This window comes from Chrysemys picta, chromosome 11 (genome assembly GCF_011386835.1).
Source record: "Chrysemys picta bellii isolate R12L10 chromosome 11, ASM1138683v2, whole genome shotgun sequence".
NCBI lineage: Eukaryota > Metazoa > Chordata > Testudines > Emydidae > Chrysemys > Chrysemys picta.
In genome coordinates this window covers 13,049,632-13,072,259 of record NC_088801.1, presented here as the reverse complement: position 1 = coordinate 13,072,259, position 22,628 = coordinate 13,049,632, and the positions used below count along the sequence as shown (strand labels likewise).

Sequence of the window (22,628 nt, the reverse complement as noted above, 5' to 3'; positions counted from 1 at the left end):
TTTTTTTCTGAAGATCCAAATGGACTGTCCATTACCCCAGGCAGTGGGCAAGAACTACCCCTCCTGGACGATTAATAGAAGTTATTTGCTACCAATTAAAAAAAAACACCTATTGAAAGTTTTTCAATGTATTTAAAAAAAAAATGCAAGTTTTCAGTACTGACTTATCCTGACTGTACATAATTGAGGCAAAGAAACAATTGTTCCTTTTTCTAAAAACAAAACAAAACTAGATTATAAGGGTTCATGTGATGTAGACCCAGCTAGCAGCTGCATTCACAACGAGCCTTGGCTTCATTTTCTACTGATCCAATAAAATCAACACCTAAAACAGCAGGATATTGAACCAAAATAGGATTTCACAATGATAGCAACATCCTGGATACGTTTGTCTTTAAAAAAAACAAAACAAAACACCACCAACAGAAAGATGTGGGACTTAGACCAGCACAAAATAGAAGCAGCAGCCGCCTGTCGCTGATAAGAAACAAAATGGTGCCAGAGGCCAGCGTGTCCTCAGATGCAAGCGCCACTGGAATGGGGAGAGAGGCAGCTTGGCAGCCATCAGCGGAGAGAAATTATACAAAACCTTACCATAGTATGGGGCAGCGCTGTGGAGGAGAGAAGGGTAGGGAGAGGTTTCCAATCCTCTCTGCACTGGCATTGGGTCCTGGATGAGTTTTCAGGGGAAGTGACTGAGATTCAGAGATCAGCGAGTTATACTAGCTGGGGAAGTTCAGCAGGAACATAATGAGATTCTCTTGACCCTGGAAAAGAGATTTCTGCAGCATGAAGAACAAGCATAAGACGGTGAGAACAGGGCTCACAGGAGAAGCATTTGATGCCGGGACTCCCTGAAGGCACTGAACAGTCTCTAATTCTATTTCACTTTTGGAATTCTGACTTGAATAGAAAAGCCCACCAAACGTGGCAAGCTTCAAACTGAAGGCACACAAGGTATGCTGTCTCTTAAAGCAGGTGGGAGGCCATGGGCTATATGTGGCCTGGTTCTATGGCTATCAAGGCACACAAACTGACTTACCTGCTGCAGTCACCAAAGGCTCCATGACACATGGTGGCAAGAGCATTACATGTTTCTGGGAAGAATTGGGTTTCCTTGTAAGCCTGTGGACTGAGGGGTTCTTGGATTCTAATACAGATGACCTGCTCGCCCATTCGCCATCTCATAACACAGCTACGGCGGTTGGATACATGGAAAAGGGATTTAAGGTAGGTCTGTTAATGCACCTCAGCAGCTGGGAATTAGAGAACAAGCCAGCGCCATATGCCAAGGCAGCTGTTTGTGGACCTCTGCTCTAGATCAGGAAGTGAAAAGTCACAGGTTGCACAGATCCGCTTGTGATACCACCAGGAGGCGAGCCAATTTCTGTGTTGCAGGCCACTGAACAGTCTTGCTTGAAAGAGACTGTCCCAAGCATCTGTGGAAAGCTGGAGGAGCACATGGGTGTGGACTGAGATATTGCGTCAGACGAGACGGTGTATAGTCCAGATAACGACCAGCAAACAATTACTTATAACATGTTTATTTTTTCTCTTGTCTATTAAGTATTTCCTTCTGTTTTTGTAGTTCATTGGTTTGGGTGTTAACAACATAGTAGTTCTTAGTGGCTTAGATTTTCAGAAGCATTTGATCTCAATCGGAGCTGCTGGGTTCTGAGCCCTTTTGAAAATCCGATCATTTAGGGGCCTAAGAAATGGGCAGTTTGAAAATCCAGGCTTTTATTTCAGGACGTGTTGGGTCCTGAGGTTTTTTGTTTTGTGTTTATCTGACCCAGTATTTGTTACAATCAAAATATTTCTTCCCTCCCCCCCCCCCACCCCCATCCCCGCTCTTTTTACCTTGTGGCAGATTATTCATGGTTATAAGGGAGTTATAACTGTGAAACTTTAGCTGAGTAGTGTGTTAAATCTAGGTCGAGGGATCAGTGAGATAACCTGATGCCCTCAGGAATTTATACAAAGTAGGGCTCTTTTGAGAAGACCCTCACTCACTTGTTGATAAGGGTAGAATTTCCTAGAAAGAACCAGTGGGGATGAATATTATTATTTATTATTATTATTTGTACTGCGGTGGCATCTAGGAGTCCTTGTTATGGACCAAGAGCCCGTTGTGCTAGGTGCTGCACATACACACAACAAAAGGACGGCCCTTAAACCTCAAAGACCTGAACATGTTTCAAGAATTTTACAATTAACATACATTTCTGTGGTTGCTAAATTTACAGGTGAGAAGTGTGTGTTTTATTTAATCTGAATATAAAATAACCTACAATGAATTGACACAATGTGTTATAATTAACTGGAATCTCAGAAGGTGATGGGTCTTTTTTTCCTACCCCGAATAATTTTCCTTGTGTTCTTCGGTGTCTTTTTTTCTCCATTACAGGGAAACACCGGAATTTTAATGGGCATGTTTCTGGTGTCCTTTGTTGTCGTGGTTGCCCTGGTAACTGTCTTATCTGGAATTGGGGTCTGTGAGCGGTGCAGCATCGGAAGTGGAGGAGTCTATTCCATGATTTCTACTGTCCTCGGTGGTCAAGTTGGAGGGACCATTGGCCTCCTTTATATTTTTGGTCAGGTAAAAATGATTGTTACTGCAAGCACGCCCTTGGTCCTTTTCTTCCACGCTCTAAAATAAATAAGATGATCCCACTGAGAAGGAGGGTGGCATGGAAAAGCAGAGTTGTAGGCATATAATTCCATTCCTCTCAGTATGATCAGGCTTGTTGTCACTCATCTACAGCAATACATCAAAGAGTACAGATCAGTCCTGTCATGTTTGAACAGGGGGGAGGCTAATGATTTCCTCCCCATGTATGGAGCCATCTCTGACACAGTCTGAATTCTCTCTGCTGTCCTGAGGTGCTGGTCATGGGAACAATGACCAAAACAGAATGAAACACAAAAAATGCCATAGTTAAGACATCTCATCTACAAGCAAGGAAATATTTAAACTGAAGAGGAAAAAGCCTATGTTGCCAAGTGGACAATACAAACTCTACAGATCAGCTGTGGGGTTATACATTTGCCCATAGTGTACTAAATGTTTCCTTATGAGGGTGGAGGAGTAAGAGGAGCACTTGGGGAAAAGAGATTAGGTGGTTCGGAGACAAAGTAGTGTCTGAGCCATTGGGGAAGTGGAGAGGACCCAGAGCCCATGTGGAGGAGGAACTTATGGGTAGTTGATTTTGTGCACAGTTTTGCAGCTCTTTGTTTTTAGAGAAACTCTAATGTGCCACGGAAGTGGTGCATTGAAATTAAAGATTAAGAAACACAAACAACTATCCCTACTAATAGAAAAGTGATTATTAATGCCCATAGCAATTGAAAAAAATAGAGAGATTAGAAATACCAGAAAAGGTCATGCACAGTGAAGAATTGTTCATTTAAATGCATTAGCTTGCAGCTGTCTTTAAAAGCCTGGCCAATTTGAAAAGTCTACATAAAATACAAATTCAATAGTTACAAGACAGGACATGCAAAAAAGTCAGACATGTAAGAAAAAGACTTCTCCCAGCCTTTTGCCCTATAATTCCCCCAATTTCCCCCCCTGCCTGGGAAAGCAACAGAGCTGTGCAGCATGTCCTGAGGTCATAGAATCTGGGCTCTGGCAGACCATGGATTTACCTAGACAAACATTTTATGTGGGGATGTGGGGTTTGGAGAGATGAGGAACTGGCAGATGGTTAGCAGTGCTGTGTTTTTTCCCAGTGGTTTTCAAACTCAGGTACGCATACCCCTAGGGCTACACGAGCTCTCATCGGGGGTACACCAGAAAATTCCTGTAATGGCGGACAACGCATTTTATTTAGTAAGAATTGGCAATCTAATCAATGTTTGATCTCCTTTCAATTAAAACTACAGCCACCGTGAGATTCAGAATCAGAGGCAAGACCCCCCAAGGGGGCACGGAGGAAATTTGGGGGGGGTTAATGCCAAAGAGCTGGGCCCTACTTGAAGTTACAATTTTTGGTTACTCCTCCCTACCCCAGACAGGCTGGATGGCCCGCTGAGGTGATTCAGGGGGTGGAGTTGGTGCTCCCGCCCTGAGCTCCACCGCATGGCGTTGCCGCTTGTCCCCCAAAAACATTCCTCTGCCTCACAGTTTGGTGACTTCTAGAAGCTGTTGCTAAATGGAAGGCAGAAATCTTGGGGGGGGGGAGAGGATAGTTCAAAAACATTTAAAAATTACCCATTTCCATGGTGCATTTATGAAGAAATTGGCTCCACTGTAGAAGTCCTAGCAATACCTTTATATGCGTAGAAATATTTCATTCTTCTGGCGAAGGTAGGGTTTATCGAAAGAAAGACAGGCTGTTGCTTCAAGGCCTCTGAAAGTGTTGGGACTCGCAGCAGCTCCTTCTTTCTCTCCACTCTCTGAATTATCCTTTGCAATATACATACTGTTTCCTTTTACTTGGCCTTGTTATGAAAGTAGAAGGATTCTATTTAACTCCTTCCAAAAACTGGTGTTAATCAATTGAAAAGAACCCTGAAATCCTAAATTGCAGTGCTCCCTGCAAACAGCTATATGGCATTTCTCTGGGCTTTCAGGATTCTTTCTTGTATTCGGCTTTTCAGGCTAATGCATTTTGTTTCGAGTCAGGTTCTACTTTTCTTTTCAAGTCTCAAATGCAATCTTTTGTGAATATCCCATCATGACACTAGACGTCCTTTCATAAATTATATTTTTAGAAGTTCTCTGTATTAAACATACATATTGAGGGCAAAGTTTTCAAAACTAAGCATGTGCAATTACATGGATGCATTGCGAGCACTCATTGTCTGCCTGGAAATACCTGTCCATGAATGCACAGACGCTAAGTTGGTGGAAATCAGTATTGTTCCACTTAAGTCAATAAAGCAGTGCTGATTTACCCCAGCAAAGGATGTGATCTATGGTCTGTTAATCACTAGTTACTAAGGGCTTGATTTAACTCTTGTTGAAGTCAATGGAAGTCTTTTGTTTGACTTCCCTGGGAGTTGGATTGTGCTCTTTGTGACTAACTAACCAGATTGGGTCATTTGTCCTGGGACCACTGGATCTAAAAGCATGAGCCTCTACTGCTTGGACTAAACGACAAGCACCATTAGTCAGGAGATAGTGGTTAACTCAAAGCTGTATACATGGCCTGACCATTACAGGGGGACAAAGAGCCATGCTGTGTCAACATAGATTACACACTCACCCTGGCTGAGGAAGTTCATCCTAAACTTGAGAAGTCCACAGCAGTTCAAATACCCATATGGGCCACCAATTTGTAACACCTGCACGTGCATACATTGGGTTTTTTGAACCCATACGTTTGGTGCACACTGATGTTCACACGTAACTGCCCAGGCCTGACTTTAGAAATGTGACCCTTGGTATCAGCTGCACGTTGAAAAGGATTGTCGCTGAAATGTCAGATATAATAGGAAGGCGGGAAGTTTTAGTTTAGAGAGTTATACAGTGAATAATAGTCCTCTCTCTTCCCAACCCCTGCCTTCTTCTTTGAATCCAGTAGTGCCACTTTGGTTTGGCAGGGAAAGGATTGCTTGGGTTTGTATCTTCTCTCTGGCATGAATTGTAAGCCTTAACCTGCACACACTTCTCTGAGCTTTGGAACTCCATTTCTGCAGACACACACATCCAGTGAAGAATACAAATCCTTCTCTGCATCAAGAAAAATAAACTGCTCTCCCCAGAGCTCATGGAACTTGAGTTGCACAATACACGCTTATCGGAAGTGCAGGCTATGTTCCAGTAAAGAGACAGGGAACCGGTGGAACAGCAAACTTTAAATCCAAACTAAATACTGAGTTAAAAACCTTGAAAACAATAAAGCGGGAAGCAATCAGTCATTCTCCAAGCAGGTGCTCCACAGAAAGAAAGGAAAACAAGAAATTACAGAGATGTGCTCTTATTTGGGCAAACGTATTTTCTTTCACTTCAGAGTATTGTTCAGGAGATGCTCAGTGTCTCTGGGGTGAGTTTTATTCTGTTGTTTCAAAAAAGGGTGCATTTTTGAGCTGGTAAAAGGTAGGTAGCTTGACAGTCTCAGAGCCCTAAGTCCCCTATTTACCCACGGAACAGGTCCAAACTTTCTTACACTATCCTGCCAACGTACCTCATTCTTGTGTTTAGTCTCCATGTGAATGTTTGGCCCAGGGAATCCTCAGCCACTCTGCTAAAGAGCTCTGGCTGTGGGTGGGTCATTGGCAGTGGGCATCAAACCCAGGACAAGGAGCCTCTATTGCCTGAGCTAAAAGCCCAGCTTTGTTACTGAAGGCCGTAGCAATCTCTATGGGTGGCCTCGCCACCACTCGAGGGGGACAGAACACCACCCTGAGTGGGTGGGTATTACATTAACAAGGGTGCAAATTGTGATGTGGCGCCTGTCCTGCAGGGACTTGACTGAGATAACCAAACTCCTCTCAGATCCACCATGGTGCAGCCATCAGATGGTAACAACCTTCAGTCAATACCATCCTGGACTGGCTGAAACTAACGGGTGAAATACTCTGCATCTTGTCACCAATCCTCTGAGCCATCCAACATCCTTCTGTTCAGGCATGTTAGGCAGTACTTGCGCTGGGGGTGGGGTGTTTAAGTTTAAATGTCATTCAGTGTGTTGCAGGTGCTATGTACATCACCGGGTTTGCGGAATCCATCTCCGACTTACTGGGTTTCAGTAGCACTTGGGCAGTTAGAGGCATTTCACTGGCAGTCTTACTAGGTCTGCTTGGAATTAACCTGGCTGGTGTTAAATGGATAATCCGTCTGCAACTGTTACTGCTCTTCCTGCTGGCTGTTTCTACGCTGGACTTTGTCATTGGATCATTCACGCACCTAGATCCAGGTAAAATTTCATGAATACTTCATGTTTACAGTTGCAACAGTATTTAACGTGCGTTAAATTTTGTTTTCCCCTTAATTTATGATTCCGTGAATTTAAAAGCTGGATAAAAATATAGACCAAAACTTCTAGAGGTGGATCCCTAAAGTTAGGTGCCTAACCAGAGCCCCTATTCTGCAAACACGTAGGGCATCTCTACAGCCTGAAGTCGACCTATGTTAGGTCGACTTACAGCCACCGCAGTAATTACTGCAGTGGCTGATGTCCACATAATCCTCCTTCTGTTGGAGGTGCACATCCTCACCAGGAGCACTTCCGCCTACTGAAGAGGGACAGTGTTGGGGGATGCTGAGAGCCAACAGCTGATGCAAGTAACGCAGTGTCTACACAGACACGGTGTCACCCTAACTTCAACATAAGCCCTACGCCTTTTGTGCAGTTGGGGTTATGATGTCGGTGTAATAAGGCACTTACATCGGCGGGACAAGGTTGTAGTTTGTACACTGACATAATTAGGTTGACGTAAGCTGCAGCCGAAGATAGAGGTAGACCCGGCCTAGGATACATCCCTAAACACAGGTACCAATGTTTGCAGGGTTGGGACCATAGGTGCCTAACTTTGCTGCCTAAATTTAGGTAACTACTTTAAAAAGTACTGGCTATAACCTTTTATTGAGTTCTTAGTTTCCGAAAGCTTTCTAACAATAGAAAACTGCCTGCACAGACAGAGTGCTATGTCCAATGAACCAGTTTTTAAAAGAGTTGTATCCATAAAGATTAAGGATAACAAATTTACATTAAGAAGTTTTTCTTATCAGTTTGATGCCTGTAATGGCCTTTAAAAAATAAAACTGTCAGCCTATAATGAATTGCATGACAGCACATCAAACAGTTTAGACAGTACGGGCAATATTATCTCATTTTTTCCCCTTGTGCTCTTCCCCCCCCCCCCCCCCCCCCAGTGTGTGTGTCTATATCCACCTTCTGTCACTTGTCTTAGGTGGTAAATTCTCTGGGGGCAGAGACCATCTTTTTGTTCTGTGTTTGATTCTACAGTACCTAGAACAAGGGGTTCCTGGTCCATGACTGAAGCTCCAATGGGTTACCATAAAACAAATAATAAATAAGAATAATAATTGTCACCAGGAAAATATTCTACTTATAATGTAAAAACCCGATACATATTTGGAGAATAATTTTGAAAATTTTGTTTAGGTTCTTTTTAGATATGCCCTTAGTCGTCATAAACAGCAATTGCTATTGGAGCTGAATGAAATATTAGCAAGAATATCCAAAATGCTTGAAATTTGAAAACTTTTGGCACTTCATTGTGACTTCAATATCAGTCCTCTTTTTTTGTAGCTTTTTGCACTGAAATGCACCACGTTTAGTAACAATTGGTCTTATGTTCAAGCAAATATTGATCCGTTTACAAGCAAAGACATTTTCAGGATCACGGGTGGCCTGGTTAAGGAGGGGAATATTTTCTGGGATAAGGAAAGTCTCTTAAGGCTGATTGTGGTCCAGGGTTGGAGACAGACATCGCTGCACTTAATAATAACCCCACAGTATGGAGTAATGTTAACCCTGCGATTTCCTCTAAGCTGGGGGTCATAGAAGCATATTGCATAATGTGATAGATTGCAATGAAAGGAGTGCATGAATGCTTAAGTGACACTGACCACAAAAAAGTGCAATTATCCAAATAAACAGAAGGTGTCACTTTATCTTTGATTTCCCTCCATTCCCAAATGCACCAATGTTCTTTTAATAAATGGACAAAGTCCATTTTTCGTTGTCCTTAGTTTTGATTTCAACATTAAAAAAAATATAACTGCTGGAACAGGGATGGGAAGATGTCACCTTGTAAATATTCATAGCCCAGCTGGTTTGAGAGAATTTCACATCAAGCTATTTTGTGCTTGCAGTGCTGATAGCAAGCAGTGTTCTGATGTCACAGGCACAGGACTTAGACCCGAGAGAAAGCATTTTATGATTCTTTGTAGGTAGGACGCTCTGGGAAAACAATTTTTTATTTCATCATAATAAGTGTTGCAAAATTAAACCTGCTTTACCATTCAACTGATGCTTGGAAAGAAAAGTAAATTGAGGCACGTTGTGCCAGGTACAGAAAATTAAGTTAATGTACTTTTCAAGAATAAAGGAGTCTTTGCTATATAACTAAAGAAAACATTAGGAGGATTCCAGAGTTGTTCACTGTTCAATTAACTTGTCTTGAGTAGAGGGGAACTGGGCCTAAAACTAGCCATCCTTTTTTAATAAAGAGGAAAAAATAGATACAACGTGAGAGAGAGAGAGAGAGACTATGGGTCTGTCTACACTGCAAAAAAAGACCCATGGTAGCAAGTCTCAGAGCCCAGGTCAACTGACTCAGGCTCATGCTACGGGGTTAAAAATAGCAATGTATTTAACCTAAGGGGCATGGGCTAAGGTGTGGTTAATTGTAGATGTTTAGGCTCGGGCAGGAGCCTGGGCTCTAGGACCCCGTGAAGCGGGAGAGCCCCAGAGCTCGGGCTGCAGGCTAAGCCCCAACGTCTACACCACAATTAAACAGCCCCTTAGCCTGACCCCCACGAGCCCATGTCAGCTGGCATGGGCCAGCTGCGGGTGTGTAATTGCAGTGTAGACATAACCAGAGGCACTCAGGCTGGAGCCCAGGCTCAGACCCAAGCCCTCGCTGGGTTTCAGAACCTGAGCTTCTGCCTAAGCCCGAATGTCTACACTGCTATTTTTAGCCCTGTAGCACAAGCCTGAGTCAGTTAATCCAGCTCTGATACTTGCTGCCACTGATCTTCCTTTGAAGTGTAGACGTACTTTATAGCAGGAGGACGAATATGGAACTGGAAGGAGAGAACAAAAGGAAGAATATAAGAAATAAAGAGAGAAAGAGAAAACATGCCCAACTTTACAGCTGGAATTTTTTATTCCTTTATTAGTTTTCCTTATGTGAATTTATCTGATAGAAAAGAGAGAGAAGAAAGGAAGGGAGGTGGATGGGAGGTACCCAGTTCAGCAGTATGGAATCTACAGTATATCTGTGGCCTACGTGAGAAGAAAAGTGTCTTAAGGCTGATTGTGGCTCAGGGTGGGAGATGTGGGTCCCAGTATTTCATTCCAAGCTCCCTATCCCCCCCAAGTGTGCAGACTATATCTACTGGCTCAATGCTTGTTTTGAGAAGTCTTCATTTGTGTGATTTACAAATAACTTTATATATGAGAGACTTCTTTTTTTTTAGTTGCCTGAAAAGTGTATTCATTGGGAAGTCCTGCATTACCCCCGAAGGCCTCTGAGTGGTATCTCAGCCCTGATTGTAAGCACTAGGGCTTTGGAAAGTATCACCCGCTCTGTCTGGATTTCCAGCACTTCCTTTAAAGTGGCGTAGATAAATTAGCCTTGATTGTATCTGTTTACATGAAGCCTTTCCTACAAGGCAACATCTAATGATTTACAGATGATAAATACAGATATTGATAAACCCAGCTGATCTTTTTCACACGTTCTGTTGGTTAATAAATGATTTTGTAACTGCAAATAGAAGGACCCTGTTCAACTAGGCAATAGCTATGTAAGAAATCAAATTAATGCTGCCTGGTTTTGAGGGAAGGGAAGTGTGTGGTGGTTTAAAGACAAATAAATTGTCCTTGGCTTTCGGCAAAATACCAGTCTCAAGAATTACTTCTGCCCTTGATCAGTATTTTACAATCTTTGTCTTCTTGATCAGTATCTTACATCTTCAATATTTGTGTATAATCATCAACCTTTTGGAGTTTTAGATCTGTTGCGGCAGGCTGCTAAGTTTGGTCACATGAGGCTAGTGTGAGTATGTAACAGGCCAGTAAGCTAGGTTACAGGTACCGAGGGCAAGAGAGAGGTATTGTGAGACACACTGGTCTAGGGAATGAGCATGGATTGGGAGTCAGGTTGTTCTGAGTTTTAATCCTGACTCTGACGCTTATTATCTTTATGACATATGGCAAGTCACGCAACCTGTTTGGGCCACAGTTTGCCCACCTATAAAATGGGGATGGTGGTACTTATGATATTTCTCCATCTCATAGGCTTGCTAAAGGGACTAGTTATTGTCTGCACAGCACTTTGGAAATACGGAAGTGCTATATATTTTTTCTTTGGATTTTTAATAGTCTGCATGAATGCCCATCCAGTAATAAGGGATGCCCTGGACACTCATTTAAAAATATTATTATTATTAGGGCTGTCAAGTGATTAAAAAAATTAATTGCAATTAAACACATGATTAATCACACTGTTAAACTATAATAGAATACCATTTATTTAAATATTTTTGGATGTTTTCTACATTTTCAAATATATTGATTTCAGTTACAACACAGAATGCAAAGTGTACAGTGCTCCATATTTATTTTTGATTACAAGTTTTTGCACTGTAAAAAAACAAAAGAAATAGTATTTTGCAATTCACCTAATACAAGTACTGTAGTGCAATCTCTTTATCATGAAAGTTGAACTTACAAATGTAGAATTATGTACAAAATAAACTGCATTCAAAAATAAAACAATGGAAAATTTTAGAGCATGCAAGTCCACTCAATCCTACTTCTTGTTCTGCCAATTGCTCAGACAAATACGTTTGTTTACATTTGCAGGAGATAATGCTGCCTGCTTCTTGTTTACAATGTCACCTGAAGTGAGAACAGGCATTCTCATGGCACTATCATAGCCGGCATCGCAAGATATTTATGTGCCAGATGTGCTAAAGATTCAGATGTCCTTTCATGCTTCAACCACCATTCCAGGGGACATGTATCCATGCTGATGACGGGTTCTACTCAATAACAATCCAAAGCAGTGTGGACCAATGCATATTCATTTTCATTATCTGAGTCAGATACCACCAGCAGAAGGTTGATTTTCTTTTTTGGTGGTTCGGGTTCTGTAGTTTCAGGGCCGGCTCCAGACACCAGCCCTCCAAGCAAGTGCTTGGGGCGGCACCAGGGCCGGCTCTAGGATTTTTGCCGCCCAAAGCAAAAACAATTCCTCCCCCCCCACTGTTCTTTAATTACCCCAGCCCTGACCCCGCCTCAACTCTGCCCCTTCCCCAAATCCCCAGCCCTGCCTCCTCCCCACAGGATCACAAGCCTGGGAGGGAGGGAGGGGGAGAAGCGGCGCCCACGCTGTGGCCACTCGGAGTCTCCCCTCCTCCCAGGTTTGAGAGCCTGGGAGGGAGGGGGAGAGTCCGAGTGGCCACGGCGTGGGCGCCGCTTCTCCCCCTCCCTCCCAGGCTCCCAAGCCTGGGAGGGAGGGGGAGCAGTGGCGCGTGAAACGGCCGCTCGGGATCTCCCCCTCCCTCCCAGGTTTGAGAGCCTGGGAGGGAGGGGGAGACCCCGAGCCGCCGCGGCGCGCGAAACAGCTGATTCGCGTGCCGCTGCTCCCCCTCCCTCCCAGGCTTGAGAGCCTGGCAGGGAGGGCGAGTAGCGGCGCGTGAATCAGCTGTTTCGCGTGCCGTGGCAGCAGCAGCGGAGGTGAGTTAGGGCGGCCGGGGCACATTTTTAGGGGCGGCATTCTGGCGCCGGCCATGCCGCCCCTAAAAATGTGCCGCCCCAAGCACCAGCTTGTTTTGCTGGTGCCTAGAGCCGGCCCTGGGCGGCACCTGGAGGGGGGCGGTGCTCACCTGGGAAGAGCGGGGCCGCAGCTGGGCTCGCCGCCCTCCCCCGGTGCTCCGGCTGGCCGGGGAGAGCGGGGCCCCGGCCGGGCTCGCTGCCCTCCCCCTGGCGCTCTGGCCGCCGGGGAGAGCGGAGCCACGGCAGGCTCGCCACCCTCCCCCGGCGCTCTGGCCGGCCGGGGAGAGCAGGGCCGCGGCCGGGCTCGGCGCCCTCCCCTGCCGCGCTCCCCACTGGGGAGCGGGGGGCAGTGGGAGGCTTTTTTGCCTGAGGCGGCAAAAAAGCCAGAGCCGGCCCTGGTAGTTGGCATGTTGCTCTTTTAAGACTTCTGAAAGCATGCTCCACACCCTGTCCCTCTCAGGCACTTGAGATTCTTAAATCTTGGGTGAAGTGCTATAGCTACGTTTAGAAATCTCACATTGGTACCTTCTTTGCATTTTGTCAAATCTGCAATGAAAGTGTTCTTAAAATGAACAACATGTGCTGGGTCATCATCCAAGACTGCTATAACATGAAATATATGGCAGAATGTGGGTAAAACAGAGCAGGGGACATACAATTCTCCCCCAAGGAGTTCAGTCATAAAGCAATACTTAAACTAGTGTCTTTATTTCGTTCTGCTTGGACAGAGTCCCCTGCCTCTTCCCCCTCACCCCACTCCCCTTCCCTAAACGCATCCCCAGACACATATACACAAACAGCTATTAAATGCATCTGAACAAGTGAGGTTTTTACCCACGAAAGCTTATGCCCAAATAAATCTGTTAGTCTTTAAGGTGCCACCAGACTCCTTGTAGCTATTAAATAGGATATTGTCCAAAAACTCACTCCTTTCCTGTGGCTTGCCCTTATTTTTAGATTTTTGAGGCAGGACTGTACTTGTATAAAAGGGGTTTTCTCAGCTGCACTTCCTCAGAGAACCCCTCAGGATTTTATAGCCCTGAGCTGGAGCTGGTCTGGTTGCCAGGGCGAGTCAGCAAATAGCCCTGCCCAGCCCCACAATGCTAAAGTCTGACCCCTGCTCACACTGATGTGAACTGCAGCCCAAGAACAGTTAACCATTCATTAATTCCCTTTATCAGGGTAAGAAATGTAGGCTGAGAATTTTCACAATGGGTTAGCATAATTACTTAGTCCATAGGTTACTAAGTAGGGAGATGTTGCAGTCCTCACTGAGGACAGTGATACCAGGTAATTAGTAATGCTGCAAGATCCTGGGGTGACAGTGGGCAGCAAATTAAAGATGAGATGTAATGTGAGATGGCAGAAAGTGTCTCTGTGTATTTCAGATGTCGCTGAAAGAGCACTAACAACCAGTATTGAGAGAAATAATGCAATGAAGGAGAACCAATAAGAATATCAACTGATCTGTATCAAGCTCCTTGCCTAGATATGAATGACTGGGAAGATAATGGTGGGAGGTATATGAGTTTTCCCATGCAACTGATACCAGTGCTTTGCTGAGTGTTGCTAGCGATGTCACTCTTTCATTTTCTTTGGTAGCGGCAGTGCTTTCTATAGCTGCTCCATGGTACAGTCACCAGAGCCTCAATTTCCAGAAGTGACTAGAACTTTCTGAAAATCAGGCCCCTTTAAGGCATCTCAGGTTGGGCATCCAAAATCACTAGTCATTTCTGAAAATTTGGATCCCATGGTCCTTGTATGAACATCTGCTTCAATAAAATATGGAGCTTGCTTAAAGTGGCGAACCTTATTGTGCTAGGGAGTGAAAAATAGCCATATTGTCTTGCTAGCTGGACACTGTGTTATTTTTACTGAGTCCAGTATACATGCCTCAGCACCAGAAAGTCCTGGTGCCCTTTGACCCCCTAATAAGGACTTGTGTTTGTGACAGTATTATTATATAGATGAATACATTGAACGCCATTTTCTTTTTTGCCTTTGTCCTTTGTATTTGAATATTTACTGCTTTGGGATCATACATTTCAATATTCATCTCTATTTGCTACCCACAAAAAATAAACGATAAAGATAGAAGACTACTGCAGTATACGTGATCACTTCTTCAGAACAATATGCGAAGCCTTTTGGCCTTTATGCATAGAACATTAGAGTCATGGAAAAAGAAGATAAGGCCGCTGTTAATGCCCTACTTTTATTTTCCTAGCCTATCTCTAGTAATTTTCGTGGAGGGTTACTCCCAAATACTCCCTTCAAATAGGCGCCTGTTTTCCTGTTTTGGCAATTGCTTTCAGGTATTCTGTGAAAACAGAACTACTGAGGGAGTAAATAAAAGGGGTTGGTGTTGAGGGAGCGGGGGTTTGGAGGAGAGGAGATCTGGTGTTAATTTTGTCATGCTTTGTTCCTTTTTTGAGATGAAAAAGAATAGCAGTTTATATAGAAATGGTTGTTGCTTTGTAATTTTTAAATGTCTAATGTTCCTTTAAAAGAAAATGTGTTCTCTTTGTTCTCAGTGTTCTCTTTGGCTGTGACTGCAAATTACATAATTAAACCCAGCATGGGCTAGTGGTGTGAACTTCAGACTGGGAGTTGGTTCCGCTGCCAACTTCGCTGTGTGACCTTGAGCAAGTCACTTAACCTCTCTGTGGATAGGACCCTACAGTGCTAGGGTGGATCAAGGCCTGTGGCTTTTCCCCATCTGTAAAATGAGGTTTCACTTCTAAGAGATGCTGTGAGACATTAGTGGTGGGGTTGAAAGTGCTTTTAGGTGCTCAGCTGAGGTGCTACCTAAACACAATATATTATCCTATTGCTATTTCCCAATGTATCACTGTTAGGATAATTCTCTTCGGAGTTATTCTTCAGATAAAGCACATCCCTGTTGTCACTCATTTTGGTTTTAGTATTTTGAAACTAGCTTTGCAAAACCTGGAAAAAACGTTTGTTCTCCCTTTTCTTCGAAGGACGAATTCTTTGAAGGCTTTTTATCCCCTGGGCTTCCTGTAACAGTACCGGGAGAAGGGACATTTGTTAGTCAGCAGCACTGCAGCTGGCGAGCTATAAGAGGAGGGGAGCCTCTCATGAGCCATTTCGCAGAGAGGGAACCTACCACCGTCAAATCAAGTTCTCTGTTGTATAAACATTCCATCATTGTAAAGATCCTTAAAATGGTGTCTCAGAGGCTTTGGTGGACTGTTTTTTTTTTTTTTTAAAGAAATGATCACAAAAATAAATTAAAAAATCGAAGAATAAAATAACCCTTTTTCTCTACATGGGCTTTTTTTTTTTTTTTGGGTGTAAGGGGCGTGCCCCATTTTGAAAGAGAGGTACAGGAAGGATGTGTGTGTCAGATGCTGATGTGTAGCTAATCCCACAGGCTTTATCCAGCCTGATTGCTGACTTCCTGGTTTGAAACACATCTGGAAATTGGCATGAAATTCTGAGTAGAAATCACTGAAGAAAGGGCAACAGAAAATCCCACTTTGCTACTGAACAAGGTAGACACAATGGTGAATAAAGCAGGAGACTTCTAATGCGATCTTTATTTATTAAAACACACGCGGTTGCTTTACCCAGGTTTTTCCAATTATAGCACATTGAATCGGTGTGACATCACTTTTGACCATAGGCCAGTCTATTCAACAGTCTGGCGAAGGAATTTATTAACTGGTTACCTGCCAATTGTCTGGGATAGGAACTGAAGTATAGATGTGTTTTAAAAAGTGATAACATTGTTAAGATCCTTGTTTAGATACTGACAGGAAGGTTACACAGGTCTGTATAGTCTCTGAAGTAAGTATTTAAAGAAAGATTTTTTTTTTTAAATTGATCCATAACTTTTTTGAGGGGCTGGGGTTATCACACTTGGACCCTCCCACTCCTATATAGGTTTGGAGCCTGCATCTGTCTCTGCTCATTTTCCAGCCCCCAATGCACAGCCACTGCTCTGATTGTATTAAACAACACTCAGTGTTTTGTTGTGATGGTGTCTGTAGGGTGACACACAAAGATTTATTACAACAAGCTGCCCTTTATGGACCCAATCCTGTGAGCTTTCAAGCACCTCCTGCAAGGTGCCGTGTGCCATCATTTCCCACTGATTTCAGTAGATGACGTTCATCCATTTTGAGTGCAGAAGGGACCTTTGTGATCATCGAATCTGTCTGACACACTGTGAGGTGAAGGGACATGCCCAGGGTCGCACAGCAGGTCCGTGGCAGGGCCGGGAATAGAACTTAAGGTTTCTGATTCTGACTCCAGTGCCTTATCTGCTGGACTGTGCTGCTTTTGAGGGTCCTCAGCGGGATCAGGGCCTTATATAACAGTGCTGTTGGTGAGTGACTTTCTTTTGACTTGGATTTCTTCCCTTAAAAATACCAAAAGGCCATGTTTAGGAATAGTTGCTCAGAGATGGGTGAAGTCAAGATTGCACAGAAGTCCCTAGGTCTTGCCACTGACATCCATGGGGCCAGGATTTCACCTACAATGTCTGTTTAGGCAAAATAAGGTGAGAGAAATGAAATAAAAGCACCCAACCATCTGTGCAAAAGATTATTAGTAATTAAATATTGATATTACAGTAGAACTCAGATGCAAAGTGAGCCGCCCCCTGTCTGTTCGTTCTATTATCACACTTAGCTATCAGCTCCTGCCTTCGCTCTGCCAGTGGTGCCAACCTTGATGGGCCACTTGTCCCCTGGTCCTCAAAAACCTCAGCACTTTCTCCAGTGCCATCTCCCAAGCCTGGAAAAAGTTCTCCATCGAAGTTTCCAAGGCAGCCATCATATTCTCCATTTAAACCCTCCCTTAAAACTTGCTTCTGCCAGCATTCATAGATTTTTGAGGCCGGAGGGGACCATCAGATCAGATCATCTGCTTGGACACAAGCCATATAATTTCTTCCAGTCAGGCCTGTAGTGAGCCCAAAACCTGTGTTTGGCTAAAGCATGTCTTTCAGAAAGGCATCCGGTCTTGATCTGAAAACTTCAAGAGGTGTAGAATCTACCACTTCCAGTACTTAGTCACCCTCACTGTTTATATATATATAAATATAAAATGCCTGTAAATCACTCCTCCCTGGCTTTGGTTAGACAAGTAGCACCTGTGACTTCTGCTCTTCTCAGCTCTGCTTTCTTGTCACCTCATCCTTCAAATCCATCCACCCTATTTGTCTGTTTCATCTGCCTGACATGTACATTGGGAGCTCTCTGGGGCAGGGCCAGTCTTCCTTGTTGTTTGTCTGTACGGTCCCTCGCATAATGGGGCCCTGATCCTTGATTGGGGGTTGTGAGTTCTACCATACTACAAATAGATGGTGATAACAATGGGAGGTTGTGAGAGGCTACAAGCAAGTATATACAGTTGTTGCAGTGATTTATATACATGTACACATTTGATTTTTTTAAACTACATATAGTCAGACTAAATATGTACTTTTTCCAGCTGCCCCTCCATCTAGCCGTCAGAGGCTGACTGACTTTTCATGGGGTTGTGGCGGGATTGTGTTTTGAGGAAGGAGAGGGTAATGGCCTAATGGATTAGTTCATGGAGGGAACAGTAGGGGAGGGAGTACAGCCCATGTCTCATCACTAATCCTCTTGATGATCCATGCAGGGCATGTTTTCACTGCAGAGTTATTCTGGGCTCTTACCCAGGTTTTAGCCCAAAGCCCACTACTGTCTACACTCAAAAACCTGTGGCTTGGAGGTTCTTTAAGCCCAGGCTAGGTAACCCAGCTGGGCATGGGGAGTAGAGTTGGGCTCCCTTTTAACTTGAGCTGGAACCCACCCACTTTGCAATGAGGATGCAGGCTAAATCGCTCAGGTGCTGGTAGCCCTCCCACAGGCCAGAAAAGTTCTCCCACAAGTTACTGGGAAAGAATCCTAGAGCATCTCAGCACAAAGAACCATGGGTTATGCTCCCAGACACACGCAGACGAGCGCAGAAACAGTGGGGACACAGTAACGTTGCATTGCAGTGGGGGACACACACCAGGGCCAGGCTAATGGGTATCCTCTGGAGTCAAGACATCCCTTTATACATTGAGCAGAGAGGGCAATCGTTTGGATGCCTGCATGAGTGTGTCCTCTCATAGTATCCCTGGTTAATGGCACCTTTGTTTGCAACTTCTAATGTCTGAAGGTTCATGTGAACAAAGCTGTGAATGGAACGGTGTCCTGAGGAGAGGTTTGATGGGGCTGGGCTCAGACATGAGCCAGTCGGTGTGCTCTTTCTGGGGGAACAGGGACACAGAAGGCACCCCTATACTCCTGAGCAGGGGCTATTCAGCTCACAGCACAGAGGGGGCACCTGGTGGGTAGTGGGCAAGCAGGGAGTGGGCAGAGTCTTGACTTCACCCCCTCCAACATGCACGTCTGAACCAGTACATTTGGGAAGTAAGTTGTGCCAGGACAAAGGTCTGGCACAAGTTACGTCCCTGGAGTGAGAAGGTACCAGGGACCAAGTTATGAGACTCTGAGTCACAATTCAGTCCCTGCTGCACTCTTGTGGCAGCACCACTATGTGCTGTTCTTTGTTTAGGGGAGAGTGGGAAGGACTCCGATTGTGTGTTTGTATACAGTGCCTGCCGCCATGCAGTCCTGCGTTGGGCTGGTGCTCTGCGTGCTACCGTGACACAAACGATTAATAACTGCGCTAGCGGAGGTGAGTTTGTGGCTGACTCCAAGGAATGGCTGTTGGTGATGGTACCGAGCTTTTTTCCTGGTGTTCTTTGTGCTGCTACCTAGTTAATTTTGACAGGAACTTCTGTCGTCGCCCTATTGCACATAGAGGTGGGACTGGCACTTCCACTCAGACACCTCAGTTAGAGCCTTAGAAGGAGCCAGGAGGGTTGAATCAGCTAACAATAGCTGTCGTACGAAGAGGATATTTAAATTTAGAAAAACAGGAATTTGCTTTGCTTTCTTTATTCTTAATCTCTGCTTTTGTTCATGGGATGGGAGTTGGTGGATAAAGTGGGCGGGACAAAATATGCCTGTAAATTCCATTCACTGTTCTCTGCCTATGGCCTCTTTCATCCTGGTTATCAAGTTGCACTTCTTTTTCCCCTTAAGTCCTGTTTTTCATTTTAATCTGTCATTATCATCTTCGCTCATTTAATGCTTTCCCAGGTGGGCAGTCCAACGATTAGGTCTGCAGAAATTTCGTCTCTGTCCATATTCTTCTCTCTCTTCTCTGTGTTGGTTTTTTGGGGAGGTCTGTTTTTTGAATTTCACTGAATGCTCCATTTTTCATGTTCTTTTACTTCCTACTGGATAGCCTGCCCCACTCTATTGAATCCAACAGAACTACACACATGAGTACGGACTGCAGGATCGACCAAACTAGGCCCTGATTCAGCCATTTATTTCATATGGGCAGAACCCCATTGAAATCAGTGGGGCTCTGCATGGCCCTGCAAATACACACCAAGTGACAGAATCAAGGCCCTAAACTTTAAAAAGCATCTGTGTATTGCTGAAAAAAACCCCAGCAGTATCTGGTGATTTTTCCCTTCCTTCATAAATATATAGCACGTTGTACATGTGTGACCTTGGCCTCGTCACTTCACCTCTCCCTCCCACCCTTCCCCATCTCTAAACTGGGGATGGTAATGCTTTACCTGCCTTATAAAGTGCTTTGGGGCTGATGGATGGAAAGCCCTATGTTAAATGATAACTATTATATTAGTATATATCAAACCAGTCATTGTATGGAGATGCTAACGATAGCTAGTCACCATGGAAATAACATTGGCAGCATTTGCCACTTCAGCTTTGAACTTCCTTGTCTCTGTCAGCGCTACTTGTGCTATAGTGTCAGATATAATTTTTCCTTGTGCTTTTTAAAATAAATTCTGATATAGTTCCCCCTACCCCCTGTTTCTCTCTATAGCTGCAGTCTATTTAGTAATAGAAGCCAAACAAGGTTAAGTAGTTCAAGGGAAATGTTTACTGTCCCATAATCTCTACTTTCCTCCTCTTCATTATGTTTAAATGGGGCAATTAAATAAAACCAAAATCACTTTTTCTTTTTTGTAGACTAAAGATTGTTTTTAAATTAATGAGATCTTTTATGTTGCATGATTTCATTCCTTCAGTGTTTCATCCCCGTGGTGACTCCACTGTTTTGTGGCCCAGCCTTGCCTAAGTAATTTAATTTATTTTCTTTATGAAAATAATTTGCAAATATTAAATTATTTCTCCAGCTGCCTCTCTTATTTAATTTGATTTCCTGTCCTACAATCAGCAATGGATCGAAAACTGTGCATGGGGCATTTGGTTCCTATCTGCACTGTGGAAAATATAATATAATTATAATGATAATTTAATTATAATTAATAATAAATTAATACAGTTACTAAACCAATTACTAATTAGAGTAATAATTACAAATGACCAGTTAGAATACCAATTGAGCCAACCAAGTACTAATTACCAAACCAATTAGAATACCAATTGCCAGTTAGAATACAAAGTACCAATTACAGTACTGTTTTACCAATTACAGTACCAATTTATAAAATATACACAAACAATATACAATACAATTTAAAATAATAGTTTAAATGGTTCACTATTACATTCTGAGGTCACAATATAATATAATGTTATGACATGACAAAAATGACATGATTATATTATAAACTATAATGTAATATAAGTTTGAGTTAATAAAGTTAAAACATAATTTTTTGACCTTATGTAAATGAAATGTCATTTTGAGGTTTCCAAAATTAATTTTCAGAATTTTGTTCTGCAGGAAATTTCGAAATTTCAGTTTTTGGTTCTTATTTAGAGCAATTTTTTGTTGTTGAAATTTCAGATTTTCCCCTGGAAATTTGAGGTTCCAACCACCTCTATTAACTACATCGACAGGGATGTTGTGAGGCTTGTTTCATTATTGTCCATGAGGTGCTCAGATAGTATTGTGAGGAGTGCAGCATTTGATCTGTGTTTCTCTCCACCTACATTCTAATCCCGACCTTATCTCTTTACTTCTCAAACCCCAGTGTTCTTCAAGGGCGAGAACATACAGGTATCAGTGTGTTAATGACCATGGTTAGTATTTCAGTATAAGCTTCCACTACTCTCAGAGCATCTGCTTAGAGAAGGGCGCATAGACATCAGAATTACCGCAGAGCTCACCAGAGCTAGTACATGCTTAAGGTGATAATATAGACTCTTGGCTTTCAAAAGCATGGAGCACCTTGCACCTTCCATTGACTTCCATCAGTTCAGTGGGAGAGGCAGAGAATGCAGCATTTTGAAAATCAGGTCACTTATTTAGGAAATTGAATAGGAAATTTGGAGCCTAATTTTTTAATTTTTTTTTTCCTTTTTAAGTCTTGGCCGTAACCTTTTCAGCAGAAGATCTTAGCAGGGCCAGCTCTAGGTTTTTTGCTGCCCCAAGGGAAAAAACCTCAGAGAGCACAACTACCGAAGCCAAAAAAAAAACCCCACCCAGACTGCCGTCCCTGGAATTGTGCCGCCCCAAGCACATGCTTGGTTTGCTGGTGCCTAGAGCCGTCCTGGGTCTGAGTAGTGTAACCATTTATTGAAATGAAGACTACTGATTGATATCTCAGTAGGGCCAGTGCAGGGCTGGCACTTCCACTAGGCGACCCTAAGCCGTTGCCTGGAGCGGCATTTTGCTGCCCTCGGCAGCGGGGGTCCTTCCGCTCCGCATCTTTGGGGCGCTTCGGCGGCGGGTCCTTCACTCGCTCCGGGACCCACCGCCGAAGTGCCCCGAAGATGCGGAGCGGAAGGACCCCCGCCGCCGAATGCTCTGAGAAGGAGCGCTGCTGCCTAGGGTGGCAAAAACCCTGGTGCCTCTCCTGGGCCAGTGCAACCCAAGAAGTAACCAAGCTGAGAGAGAAGATCAGGTCCAGTATAAATGGCTTCTTTAGGTGGCTGCAATGAGTTGAGTCTATTTACTGGTGGAGTTTAATGGCTAAAGAATCTGAATCCCATCTGTCCTAGTCATCATGGTCTTCAAGAAAAATAAATGATGGGGACTTCGCCACAAACAAGATGAACTTGCCAAACTCTCTGAGGTGTGTGTGGATTGGTACAATGGGAGGCAATCCTAATGCTTAGTTTTGTTACTCATACAAGAGACAGATATTCACCGAGTCCCTGTTTTTACCCAAGGCTTGTGCTCATCCAGACAACCCCAGGATACTTC

At 43.8% G+C, this 22,628-nt stretch overlaps 1 protein-coding gene across 9 annotated transcripts in view; it reads left to right on the top strand.

Annotated features, from left to right (window-relative positions):
- Positions 1-22,628, top strand: part of SLC12A8 (solute carrier family 12 member 8) — an 87,892-nt gene that overhangs the window by 12,743 nt on the left and 52,521 nt on the right. For 8 of the 9 annotated variants that reach the window (XR_010591523.1, XM_065561535.1, XM_005279826.4 and 5 more), the window contains exons 4-5: positions 2,408-2,599; positions 6,632-6,863. Coding sequence is in view for 8 of the 9 variants with exons in the window: in XM_065561535.1 (XP_065417607.1) it covers positions 2,408-2,599; positions 6,632-6,863 (424 nt within the window). In the remaining variant the exon portion in view is untranslated. Of the gene's footprint in view, positions 1-418; positions 1,231-2,407; positions 2,600-6,631; positions 6,864-22,628 lie in introns of those variants that run through there. The other variant, XM_005279825.5, reaches the window with a different exon arrangement.